The sequence below is a fragment of the Hakea prostrata genome, chromosome 8, assembly GCF_041222555.1.
Source record: "Hakea prostrata isolate BN-2017 chromosome 8, UWA_Hpros_2, whole genome shotgun sequence".
NCBI classification, from domain to species: domain Eukaryota; kingdom Viridiplantae; phylum Streptophyta; class Magnoliopsida; order Proteales; family Proteaceae; genus Hakea; species Hakea prostrata.
Window position 1 is genome coordinate 45,702,859 of NC_142607.1, and position 13,751 is coordinate 45,716,609.

The 13,751-nt window shown below is 37.1% G+C and overlaps 1 protein-coding gene across 1 annotated transcript; it reads right to left on the reverse strand.

Annotated features, from left to right (window-relative positions):
* Window positions 1-616: 616 nt before the first annotated feature.
* On the reverse strand, window positions 617-12,725 carry KDTA (KDO transferase A). The gene is made up of 12 exons (XM_089165365.1): window positions 12,405-12,725; window positions 12,144-12,237; window positions 11,772-11,814; window positions 10,435-10,557; window positions 9,280-9,399; window positions 9,097-9,175; window positions 8,601-8,717; window positions 7,927-8,024; window positions 5,173-5,263; window positions 3,064-3,183; window positions 2,894-2,964; window positions 617-1,820 (listed from the first exon to the last, which is right to left on the reverse strand). The coding sequence occupies exons 1-12, from the start codon at window positions 12,601-12,603 to the stop codon at window positions 1,647-1,649; spliced, it is 1,329 nt and encodes a 442-aa protein (XP_089021491.1). The 5' UTR covers window positions 12,604-12,725; the 3' UTR covers window positions 617-1,646.
* Window positions 12,726-13,751: the final 1,026 nt, after the last annotated feature.

Consider the following 13,751-nt stretch of genomic DNA (forward strand, 5'->3'; position numbering starts at 1 on the left):
CGTGGACCATAGTTGTAACTCAAGGCACTGAGTCAATTTCTTAGCCAAAATTGTTAGGGATAATGTCCTACCGCTTATGCTTGTGCAGAAACCTTGGGCATCGGGTTTATTAATTAAGAAAAGTAGGAGCAAATGGCATATGCACTCTTTGAGCTTGCAAACTACTATGATTACATCCATGTTCGCGTTCCTTATGTTTTAAATCATATATTAAACATACTTCTACTATCAAAATTATAAGGTTAAATGATGAGTCATCATCTATTGTATTTTCAAAATTTTGAAGTAATCTGCTTTACTCTCATACCATTTCCACTTACAAGGAGGAGAAAGAAAAAAAGGGAGGAATAAAGAGAAGTATAAAGAAAGGAAGGGGAGTGAAGAACCATGACTGTTTTTTAGTTTTTTTTAGTTTTTTTTTTCAAAATTTTTTTTTCATTTATAAGATTCAATAATAATAAATATGTATTTTTCTATTTTAAGACTCATGAGGTTAGGCACAAGTGAACGTTTGTAATATAACTGATTTTAGGGGGGTGTAAACATAATAGTTTTTAAAACCAAGGAGTATATATATAATTTGCTCAAGAAAATAAAGATCCAATTTGCTGTGCAACATTTCTTATCAATTCCTTCCATAAATGGCCATTTTTGTGTACAACAATGTGATGAGTATGGACTAAAGTTTGGTAGTGCTCTTGCTAGTGTAGACTTAAAGTGTTCATAGCGGGAGGAATCTGAGCACAAACTCACCTAGAAGTAAAATAGCATGGACATAGGAGATTGTCTATGCATATACATATGTGAAGAGATACTGAAACAGCACTCTCCTGTAAATGCTTCCTAATTCTGTCCCTTCCAAGCCCTGCAGTTGTGAGATCCTTGTGTAACATGACACTATTTGACAAGCAGCAAAATCAAAAGTCATTATCTTTCTTTTGGGTAAGAGCAAAACCAATTCATTTACTACACATCGAACTGTCAAATTCCATGATCATTCTTTCATTGGCAAAAAAGAAAATGTTTGCTACAACCTTTAACTACAATTATAATGTTTGAGGGCCCAAACATTTCTGGGTTTTATTTTCCTTTCCCACGGCAGTGAATTTATACTAGCACCTGACATTTGGACAAATGGAAACTCCTTAAGCTATATTCCACCACTGTTTAACCAAAAACCCACCAGTAACACATACTCAACATATTAAACTGAAAAAGTAACCCACCGGCCACCACTACAGATAAGTTGGTATCTTTTAACTGCCACGAGGGACTTGCAGTTTGCTCTTCTACCACTGAACATGCAAGAAGCAAGTTCCCAAATTTTCAAGAAGATTAAGATGCTAAATAGCCCATTACATGCTTATTTTCTTCATACTTTCACCTCAAACCAATTGCACTACAGAAGTACAACTGATCTATTGTTAGTTTGCAAGGTTTTGTCAAACAAAATTTGTAGGTCAGGAATGGGGTGTGGAGACGAATAAAATCCTGAATCTCCAGAGCTACCCGTCTTCTAGCTTAATTAATGAAACATCCGGGACCAGTGTGCCGTACCATGCAGGATCTCAATGTGGTTCCAAATTGAAAGTCTATGAAGGACCATATTGCACATCCAACTTGATATTCCATTTACTTATTTCACATCATCTAAATGCCTTCCTGAAAACATGGAGATCTATCAGATTCCAAAAATTTGTGATGATCCCACTTGATAGAGCAAAGAAGGCCCGCTTTGCAGCTATACGATGCGCTTCCAGAACTTCAGGATTGCTAAGGAGTTCTTTCAAGGCTTCCACTAACTCTCTTTTAGCAGAAACCTGTATGAATTGTCAAAACGAAAACCCCAGCAAGGTCATCAAATGAGGGAAAGTTAAATATTTAGGAAAATGCAACCAGATGAATTGAAAATAGGTTCAACCAATTCAGCAAGACGCATAGGTCACCCTTCCATGTCCTCCAATTAAAAATCTAGGCTAAGCTCAGGGGCAACTATGGGTGGTCTAGACTATAGATGCATATATACAGAGACCTTAGGGGGTTCTGGTTAGGCATCTCAGAAGCAAAACAGAAAAGAGCTGGAAAAGCACTACATATAGGACAACCCTTCTCTGTCATCCAATTTAAAAAGTCCAGGCTAAGCTCAGGCGCAACTATGGCGGTATAGATGTATACATATGGAAACCCTCAGGGCATTTGGTTGCCGTCACATTGGTAGTCATTTATGGACATGTCAGAAATAAAGCAGTAAAGGTGGTTGGAGAAGCCCTCCAAGCAGGCGATTATGTGCCAAAAGGACAGGGAAATATGCGTTTAGAAAAATTTCTGGTTCGTCTCTTTGCTATAAGAGGTAACCAGTCTCTTTTAACTACTGAGACAGAAGACACTAATTTCACCAATAGGAATATGATAACATAAGAATTTGGTCTCTGATTCACAAATGGTCACCATGAAGTAATCTATGCAAGTGATAAAGAAACCATATCATTCCATATACAGAGTCTACTGTAAAACAAAAAGCAGATGCCACTAGGAATATGATCAAATCAGAGGAATTTAGTCTTTCATTTACAATGGTCACCATGCACTGATCTACCCATCTGAAAAAGAAATTATATGGTTCTATATACTCTGTCTAAGGAAAAACAGAAAGCAGATCCTCCATCTTGTAGGTAATAGCTTCACCAGGACCAGTATATGTCTAATTACTAAGGAGATGAAGAGCACATTTGCTTCTTAGCAACAATTCTGGGATTGACATCAAAACAATACAGAAGAATTTGAAGTATAATACTCATGATGTTCAACAGATAATAGCCTCCACAGAAAAGGAAGAGTTGCCCTAAAATAATCCTCCGTACTAAAATAACTTTTGTAGCAAGGACCTTCATACCTTTGTAACTGATAGAGGATTTGATCGTTGCATTTCAAGTACCATGTGAGAGAAATGCCCAACATAATGACCTAGAAGTTAATAAGAAAGATTTGGATGAGAACCATGCTTCAGGACTCGACAGATGGCTAGAGACACATTAAGCACGTGAGCAGTTTTTAGAAAGTCACCAGTCAAGACAGCACAACCAGCTGCAGCAGCCTCTGAAATGTTATGACCGGCTAAACCAGGCAGGAAAGAACCCCCAATCACAGCAATTGGAACTAACCTATATAAGAAGCTTAGTTCACCTGCAACAAGTCTGAAAGGCATAGTAACAAAATCGATTCTCCAAGTCTTTCAAAAACAACCATATACTATGTCTCTGTATCTAAACTGTTTTGAGGAACATTCATAATTTTTAATTATCTGATAGCTCAAAAAACCGGGATTTAAAAAGGCCACACTGAGTGACAAGGCTCCCACATTTAGCATTGTCATTGACCATCAAAAATGACATACACATAATGCAAATGATGGCCTACCTATCAAACCATCAGATTAGCCACATCAACCTTCCACATCGGACAAAGAGAACACTCATCAAGAGGTTCCTCTCCATTTGGTAATGTGATCATTTAAACTTCGAGTAGATATTAGAACAGAAAGAATCGGATATACATTGGGGAATATGGTTCATGAATGCTGGACACATGGCCTGCCTATAGATTACCTATTTGATGGATGATCAGGATTGAGGATCTAAGTTTAAAGACCAGTATTGGAACTAGGTTAATTTTCTGGTAATACTTGTCAGATCATTATGGATAAGGGGATCAAAATAAAGGATCACCAATCAGTAAGCGAAATCCATCAACAATGTAATGATAGGATTGGAATGGTCCCAGACAATGCAAATCCTTAAAAGTGATTGTACAGAACTGCTGCACAAATCCTTCCGCATCGCCAGAAGGCCCAGAACAAAAGGTCTAGCCAAGTAAAGGGTTGATAACTGCTAGCATGGAAAGTCTTTTCATTTAAAATCGTAGAACTATTATAGCTATATAGTGAAATTGACGCAAAGGAAATGAAAAAACTAATCTGACCAGTCATCATGGGTTTAACTATAGCAACTAAGGTAGCTGAGTCTTCCTATTTTGCTAGGATGATTTCAAGTCTCAAAACATGGTAATGTGCTGAAGTGCATGATGATGCATATTTGGAGACTTCACTTATAAATCTCTCAAATAACCTATAGTCAGCATGTGCTGAATTCTCTGAGATTAGGGAGATTAGGATCCATAATTCAAAATAATCAGAGCTGACTCTTGGTGTAAAAAATTGAATCATTATGAAGAGAACATTTGCAAAGGAACAAAGAGTAGGATGTGTTGAGAATGGACGAGAACTTGGCAAGAAGTTGTTGGGGTCATTATAGACTGCTAGATGGATGAATCCTGTGGAGGCTTTCAAGGGCATTTCCACTGACTACTTTGGAGGCACTGGGTCTCAGTGGTCTCATCTAAGGTGACCACAGTGCAGGTCCAACAACCACCCCTCCCCCCTCTTCCATTTGTTGGGGCTGGGGGGGGGGGGGGGGGGACAAAAGAACGTAATTAAAATTGAATGTTGATGTTAACTCCTGAGGACCCTTGTGCGATTTGGTAGTCATGTCATTAGGAACCATGATCAGCCAACTATATTGCAGATGAATTTGCTATTTCCATAAGGATTGTTTGTATTTGGGTACTGTTCCAGCTATTTAGTCCCATATGTGGGTTTTTTGCTCTTGCATTATTGTGGTTATAAATTAGAGTTTGATTATCTTTTGCAATAACTGCAAACCAGGAAAAGTAACATTCTGTCGACCCCAAACCACTAATAAAGTAATATAAAGTCGAATTTAGAGCTAGTTTCCTAATTGTTCAAATGTCTTTAGAAACAATGGTGAACCAACCATATTGCAGATGAGTTTGCTTTTTCCACAAGGATTGTTTGTATTGGGTCCTTTTTCAACTATTTATTCCCACATTTGGGTGCTTTTGCTTTGCTTGCGTTGTTGTGGTTATAAATTAGAGTTTGCATATCTTTTGCATTAACTGCAAACCAGGAAAAAGTAATGCTCTGTCAAGCCCAAACCACCGAAGTAATATAAAGTTATGTTTAGAGCTAGTTCCCTAATTGGTCAAATGTATCCTTCATGACAACAAGTTTCACTTATACAATCTCAGTTATAAAGTTTCAATGAAAACACTACCAGAAATATCTACTATTTAGTGTACACTCCAGAAAATACAGACCTAGTGTATCCACCACATAGATGTTTGTGCTTGCCGAAATCTTTTCACTGCTAGATCGCAAAACAACATTTAAACCTTCTTCCCACATTTCCTGCATGCATTTTAAGGGGGGGGGGGGAAGATGCATGTAATGACAGTTAAGATTCATGATTCCTGACTCAATAAACACTGGGGAAGTGCAGTGCTCTTTCTTTAGAAAGTTTTGAAGAACAAATTAAAGCAGCTTTGATACATCATGGATCAAGTGAGTGATCTCTATATGGATATCTAAACTGCTCCAGACAAGCTATACTGAAGTGGCATCTCAATCACGATGAAACATCAGAAGAAAAAGAAATTTTGACAGCAAGAGAAGTATTAACCAGTATTTAAAATCGGGGTCTAAGTTCGGCACCATCCTGGGTTGGTTGACAGTCTGAACCACCCAACATAAACAGCTGTTAAAATATTATATTTTAAGAACACATACCATGGATGGTTGAACCTCCTAAAAAGAACTTTTAAGTTTTAACAATCTCTTGAAAGTAAATATACATGGATCCTTAAAAGAGTCATGGTTCCTCCAAAATTCTAATTGGTCAGTGAGAACCCAAATGGTCCAACCATTGGAATTAGATGGTTTGTTGACGAGTCAAAAGTTTTTTAGCAAAGAGAGGATTTGTCAACAGTCATGGTCTGGAGTCCAATAATATGAACACTTCTGTAACGGAGGGCTTTCTAATTCAAATCCTACCTTTGGGCGCTGATTTGTAATGCAAAAGGGAGAACCAATAATGGCTTATGTAGGAAAAGGGATAAGATTCATCAGCTTTGGCCATGGAAATGCTAGCTATTCATAATGGAGTTAAGATGCTATGTGGAAAGAGACCTGCTGGTAGACATCATTAATGGCAGCACTCAATGGCCTTGGAAGGTGCAAGAAATGGTAAGAGATAGGAGGAGATTCTGCATGCATGGAAAGAACAAAACCAACCTGCAGATTTCATGACCATGGTAGAAGATCTCGCTCTCGAGTGAGATCTTGCCTCCTAAAAAAACCGAGATCTCGACCATCTCGGTGAGATCTCGGTCGAGATATACAATTTTTTGTGGATTTTAGGGGTTGAAACTTGGTATTTAGACTATTTAAGGGATTTTGAAAACATTGGTGGCCTTGGATTTGTCAGAGAACAACCCTATATATGACTTCTAAGTCTACCCACATTGTAAAACCAAAATGTGTAGGATTAGGGAATGCAAGGTTATACAACATGCAATATAGAACCTTTAAGGCATATAAATGAAAAGCAAATGTATCAAATGCATCAAGCAACCATAATGTTATCAAAATCTATCCATATGAGTATCACAATCTCAATTTTCAAGAATAGAATAATAAAATTATACAACCATTAGAAGTTCTATATAAGTCATTAAATCATAAGTTTATAAGACAAGTAGAGAATGATTGATCTTCCTTTGATGTTGTAGATGTGCTAAGAGTAGTTGTAAGTGAAAATTCAGCTGGAATCCACAAAAAAAGGCAAAAATTAAGAGTTCCAGCGAGATCCAAGGCAAGATCTCAAGTGAGATATCCCAACTCTCTGCTTTCGACCTCCATCTCGTCTCGCCTATCTCAAAAAACGAGATATCTCGCGAGATCTCCCACCATGTTCATGACAGGAGTGCTATGGTGACACAAAGCTCCTATGGAACCAGGGAGTGTGGAATTGTCAAAATAATTAGAAAGGAAGCAGAGCTACAAATCTACTATAGAGCAAGGATGTCAAGGCAGCAAGGCGACCAAAGTGATTGGGGCTCCACCTGGGCGATTAGGCGACAAAGCGGCGCCTAAGGCAACCAAAGCAATTGAGTTAAAATTTTTCAATACAACTACTTTCTATAATAAGTTAAAAAAACATTCAATAGTCATACTTATCCAAAAAAGAAAGCATTCAAGAATCATAATTATGAAAAGTTATCCAAAAAAAAAAAAACAAACATAAGTTCATCTCATCAAGTATCATAACAATGACCATGTACTAACAAGGCGAACATGATTAATAGATTTCATTATTCCGATTTTCAAGTCATTGTCCATTAAATGATTCATTGATTCTCGATGTTGAGTATGGCTCATGCTTCACATTATGTTGCCGACGGGCAGGGTACAAGGAGGGCGCCCCGGAAGGGATGTGGGGGCAGCACCCCCGGAGGAGCTTGTAGAGGTCCTATGTCACTTTGGGCCTCGGAATTCCTTTGCAATTTGGGACCCAATTCCAAAATGACTAAGCTATTAAATTTATATATGGTTTTTTAGAATAAATTTTTATTTAAAAAAATATATTATGTACAAAATGTCAAAAAAGCAGTTGCTTTAGCGTCTAGGAGGCAATAAAGCGCACAAGGCAACAAAGTGGTAGTGTTTAGGCAAAAAAGCGGCAAAAAAACATCGTGTCAATTAAGCGGTTGAAAAACCGCTTTGCTGCCTAAGCGGACGCTTTGACAACACTCCTATAGAGTGTAAGACACTTTCAGTGTTTGTGTGGGATGGTGGGTAAAGGGTATGCCAGTTGAGTTAGGAAGCTTCTTCCCCCAATCTCAGGGTTCATAGAATCTGCCTTACGTGTATTTGGTCCCATTAATACAAACTTATCAGACAATCTGAACATTTGATCTGATGGTCTAAGAGAACAGCATTGAAGCATTTAATATCAAGCTGAAGGATATGATTACGCTGTAATAAAGAAGAGGATAGGAAGTTAGGAACCATACTGTGGCAATCTGACGGCCTTCCTCCGGATGACGAGGCACAATAATAGTCAAAATGTCAGGATATATCTTTACAAGTGCTTTATGAGCTCCAAGCATGACTGCAATTCAAATATGTTGGAAATTTAATTGACTCAAAGAAGGCAACTATAACTTGTAAGAAAAGGAAAATAGTTTTTAACAATCATAACAACATTAGAGCTGCCCAATAGTTACAAAAAGAAAACATTCTCCCTTTTATTTAGTTAGTAAGTGATAGTAAAAGGGATTAGCACATCAAGCATGACAGGACAACAGCCTCGAGCAATCGCCAAACAGAATTTTGAACCCCCAAAGATTTGAGGTTTTAAAATTAAGCTAGCTGCTTAACTATGCCTTTATGGCCATCTCGAGGACATCATCAGAAACAAATAAAGGATTATGAGAATGTTTCACCTTTTCAAAAATATTTAGTTTTTTTTTTTGTTGTTGTTGTGGGATGGGGGAGAAAGAAGATCTGATATTTATGTATTCCTATAAGTGAATGCTGCAGCCAAGCCATAAGTTACCAGAAGTTGCAAGAAAGCAGATGAGTCAAGATAAATTACAAATCTGCCCAATAATAATTTAACTGGAAGTAAAAACATCCGCATTAAGAGGCAGAGGATCACAACAAAGAGCAAACTGCCAGGTTTAACCTTCTTCTTCACCCTTATGGATAGAAGCAGCCATCCAAACAGGTCTATTGGCAAATTGTAGCTGCAGATCTTCCATAACAGCGATTTCTTGCTCAGAAGCTTCAGCATTCCCTACAGCTGAATGGAAACAAACACTAAGATTAACTAAAAGGCCTTCAGAAGAAACTAAAGACTCAGAACATCCCTCAGAGAAACAAATATCCGTTTGTCCGTCCTCCACAAGTTGTTCAAAGATTGCATGCTGCAAGATAGTTAGAAGAAATCTAGGCTGAAGACTTTCTTTTTCTTATACCAAAGATTGGGTACAAGACACGTGGGAAGGCAGTTTTTATAAAACATTCACGTGACCATTTATTGAAGCCAAAAACTTGTCATATTAGCTCAGCACATCATGTTAGAGTAGGAAAACTGATTAACAGTTCTTTTGTCAAACTGTTCCTCACTTGACACTGTAAAATTCTTTAACCAACTTCATGTTCCAAGTTGATGGGTGTACCATATTTCAAGTCACCAGCAAAGTTGATGGCAAAAGGTCGGGCTTGCAGCAACTGAAACTGGATTGCCTCTACTGAGCTCTGCTTGACACAACAAGAACAGTCATGATTTTATAGACAAAATACCATAACAACCAGAACACCACCAAAAATGATAACAACCACAGGCAAGGAAAAAGACATACTATCGGGGCAATCAATGAAAACCTTGACAGCATCAGCGAAATCAGAGGGAATGCTATTGGCGTTGACCAAAGTTTAAAGGATTTAGAAGACATCCGTGCATTCAGCAATGCCACCACAATCTGAAGACATCATGACCTCATGAAAATTAATAGAAACAATGACATAAACCATGTACACAAGACATCATGACTGAGGGGGTGTCAAGATGTAACCAGAACTGGAGACCAAATCCAAAACTGAACAAAGTTAACTGGAGTAGACAAAACCTAATTAATTCAGATCATATTTGGATCCAACTTTCATTTGAATCAATTCGGATCTGCTTTTGAGGTTAAATCCGAAGGCCAACCAAATAACCGAATATAAGTAAACTCTAATTGGTTTTCTTTTATGGCAGTATGTGTAACCCTTAATGACTTTAGTCTTCAACTCTTTTTCCTTTATTGGGCAAAATCCTTAATTCACTCATCACCTCTTTATCTTTCATCTTTTAAGGTATTTCCTTCACGGTATCTTTATTATCCACCTTTAAACGATGTCGTTGCCCCCCTACCCCCTGCCCCCAAAAAAATATCTTTTAATAATTTTAGGGACTGACATATATAACCGCATTCTACAACCAAATTAGAACCATAATCAAACCAAAACCAATCAAGTTCAGATTTGAATCCAATACTAGAACTGAATCAGTTCTCGGATAAGATTTGGATCGCACTATCCTTGCATGGAACTGAACTGATTGACATCCTTAATCATGACATTGAAAATAAAAAGAAACGATGGCCACAAACTGTAAATGCAAGGAGAAGAAGGGGAAAGACATTGCATGGATCCTAAGGATGCAAAAAGGGAAAGAGAATACCCCAAAGGAGTAATTAGCAAACAATAAGAAGACATAATTGGTGGAAATCATATCAGTTAGACAAATTAAAAAAGGTAAGCTAATAATCATAGACCATAGAACAATGTTTATGTAAAATTAAATGATTCATGATACCGTTCTCAAGTTGAAAACATTTTGCTATCATTGTCTCAGAGAAGTGTTTCATTATTCTAATTGCTTTGTAATAACGTTATTATGTCTGCCAATCCCCTAGTCTCACATATGCATTATCACAATATAGAAGCAAATTATCAGTTTGAGAATCACCTACTCCTTTCTTAGAAGCTCCCAGTACAAGATTAGGCCAGAGTTCACTTTCAATTAGAAAAATAGCACTTGGACACCAATAACCAAGGAAAGCATCGATGGCAGCTGGAGTGTCAAGAGGCGCAAACTACAGCAGACAATGAAATCATAGTTGAAAGTTCAAGAAACAGTTTTATGCTTTTGATGGCAACTATAATAGATGGATAGCAAGTAGAAAGTAACCCAAAAGAGAAAGGAAAACAGAGAAAATTAAGACAACTACAAAGCCATTGCCAATAACATTGATTTTTTTAGATCTTGGCAATTTAGGTATCAGCCAGTGAGGGTTGAAACAACTGAAGAGGCTTGCCAGACCCCTTATAACTGGCTTTAGGACACCCGAGGAGGAATGTAACAGAAAACATGCAATGAAAAGGAACTTGATCTAAAAATAAACCCAGCGCAGTTCAAAATAACGAAAAAACACAAATAGGCAGCCATACAGGGAAGCTTCCATTTTCCTCATCCCCAATGGTAGTAAAAAGCTTAAGCAAAGTAAAAGTTCAGATGGAATTTATCCTCCAAACGCACTTACAAAGTTAAAAATTAGTAAATTAATGATGTAATAGTTTATATTTATCAATGGTATAGGATAAAATGTTGTAAGCTCACATAGGAAAATTGCCCCTCCTGACCCTGCTTGTGCAGAAGTCTTCAGCACCAGATTTACGCTTATAAAATACAAAGTTGTATTATACATGTTCTTTTTAAAAGTAAAGTATAAAATGAGTGTTTTTCTGCATAATTTAACTCTAGACCAAATAAGGCTTTTCAAGAAGGTGGAAAAACCAATGCAAGGACAGCATATGAAAATTATGCTCCCACCAATGTCAAACTATGCTAAACCATCCTCAGGAAAAAATAGCCATAAAAAGAAAAGAGGCAAAGACTAATACATGCTATAATTTGCATCCCTAAAATGGAACACTCACTGGAAGCAACAATAGAGATTTTATTAACTGGCCATCAGAGAAAAAAGTAAAAAATTACTTAATGAGACCTAGAATGCATTTATCACTCTGAAGAACAAGTATTGCCAGATTGAGATAGCAGTAGAAAAAAGAAATGCAGAGATAAAAATGATTGTAAACAACATAGCTACATCAAATTCCAACAGATAAGGTTATGGCAAGTCACAATCTTTTAGTCTTTCTTTCTTTCTTTCTTTACTTTTTCTTTTGGGATGTGTAGCAGGTGCAATAGATCACTATAAATTGAAAACTATTACTACCAAAGGATCCAATTCTATTCTTAAAATAACCAACCATACAGTACAGATTGAATGAACATATCAGAAGGTACCTGATACAAGACACCGAGTGGAAGCCGCTCCTTTATAACATTGCTGCAAACCAACAATAAGAGCACCAATATTACCCACAGCTGTTGCTTCACATCAGTTCCTCCCCACCACATGTCGGGAAGAAAAAACCCAAACTTGTAAGTGCAATTTATCTACTTGAAGTTGATATGATCCTCACGAATGAGAAATAATAAGCAAAATAATGGAACACAACTTCACTGTCATCTCTTCCAAATTAAGTTCCCATCTCAAACCTACTGACTACTGAACCTTTAAAAAAAATCACCTCTGAAACCTTATTTAGAATTGATGGGTTATTTTGCTTATGGGGTAGGGAGTAGGGAGGTGGTGTTGTTTGGATTTCATCTTACAATGCAGAGGTCGTAGTTGTCGTCATCAAAATGGTAAGATCAGGTCGTTGCTGAACACAGTGTTTGATTATTGGGATTGTAGCCATTCCTTCACCTGACAATGAATTTGGGTACAAACAACGAAAAACCAATAACAACAAAAGAACCCAAATTTTAACAACCGAGAATGGAGCCAACTCCCAAAGTCCGGCCTCTTCTCATCAAAAGAACAAAATTTGGAGTTAAAGATAGAAAAGAAGTAGAAGAATAGAACAAACCAACCTAGTGAGACGGCGTGAAACCAGATAAGAGGTCCAGAAGGACGGGGAAGCGAAGGACGACCAAAGCGTTCTCGCCAACGTAAAGGGTGCTCGAGTCCTCGGAGTCTTCGGCACTGGACGTGAAGATAAAGGAAAGGAGCGACGCCATAGCTCAATGCCCTGTAGACCATGTAAACATACTTACCCATCTCCCCCGCCATTTCTCTCCCAGCTTTTACAGGTCTGCATCTGCTAATTGATCATCGATTAAGCAGCCAACGTTCCAAAAGCTTGGAACGTTTTCTTCTCATTTTTCAAGCAAAATGGTCGCAAAAACCCTCTGTCTTGCAAAACCCCATTAAAAAATAAAAAATTCCAGATAGTCAGATTTAAAAAAGATTTATCTATAAATTTGTTAGTGTTTTTTTTTTTTTTTCTTTTTTAATAACTTTCTTTTTTATCTAATTCAATTCCTAATAGTTAGACAATCGTTTGAGATTTTTGGATAAGAGTAAGTTGCTAGCTTTCAAAATTATTATTTTATGTTAATAATCAGTCTTGAAAATTTGAAGTAAATAATATTAACTAAACAGACATGATAGAATTGATTGATTGACTAATCATCTTCCCTCCTCCTTTGCTTCAAGGGACCCAACACCTTTGGGGCCTATTCTTGTACATGACTTCATTGATTGGCGTAACAAAAAATGGAATTCTCAAATGCTAGATTGTTGGTTTAACCATGATGAAAAACAAGCTATCTTATCTATTCCAATTTTATCGGAGGAATTTGAAGATGAATGGGTATGGAAATTATCAAAAAATGAATCTTTTCAAGTGAAATCTGCATATCACTGTTCTAGAGATTCTGCTAACCACTCTCAAGCCCAATCATCTATCTCGGTAAATGAGAACTGGGGAAGACTTTGGAAAATCAAATCTTTGCCAAAAATCAAAACCTTCTTATGGAAGACAGCTCATAATGGTATTGCAACTCAACAAGCTCTTTTTTCTAGGAATAGTAGTCCTTCACCTCTATGTCTTATATGTGCTTCACATGTGAAAACTACTATTCATGCATTATTCCATTGTGAGTTTGCAAAAGCTTGTTGGAGAGCTTCTCCTCTTAGAATTGACACTGATGAATTTGTTGGTAACTCTATTCATGATTGGTTGAATTTCTTAGATGCAAAATTTAAAGATTCTGGTCATTATGAACATGTGCATACAATTAGTAGTATACTTTGTTGGGTCATTTGGTATGCAAGAAATGAATTTTTATTTAATGGTAAAAGTGCTTCACTTTCTAATACTATGATTTGGATGAATAGGTTAATCAACGAAATTCAATGGGTGCAAGAACACACTT

Coding starts and splice junctions, on each gene's coding strand:
- KDTA (XM_089165365.1), bottom strand. CDS start 12,603: ATGGCGGGGGAGATGGGTAAGTATGTTTACATGGTCTACAGGGCATTG. Junction 9,400..10,434: donor TGGGAGCTTCTAAGAAAGGA/GTAGGTGATTCT, acceptor TGATGTCTTCAG/ATTGTGGTGGCATTGCTGAA. Junction 2,965..3,063: donor TGGTTGTGCTGTCTTGACTG/GTGACTTTCTAA, acceptor ATTAACTTCTAG/GTCATTATGTTGGGCATTTC.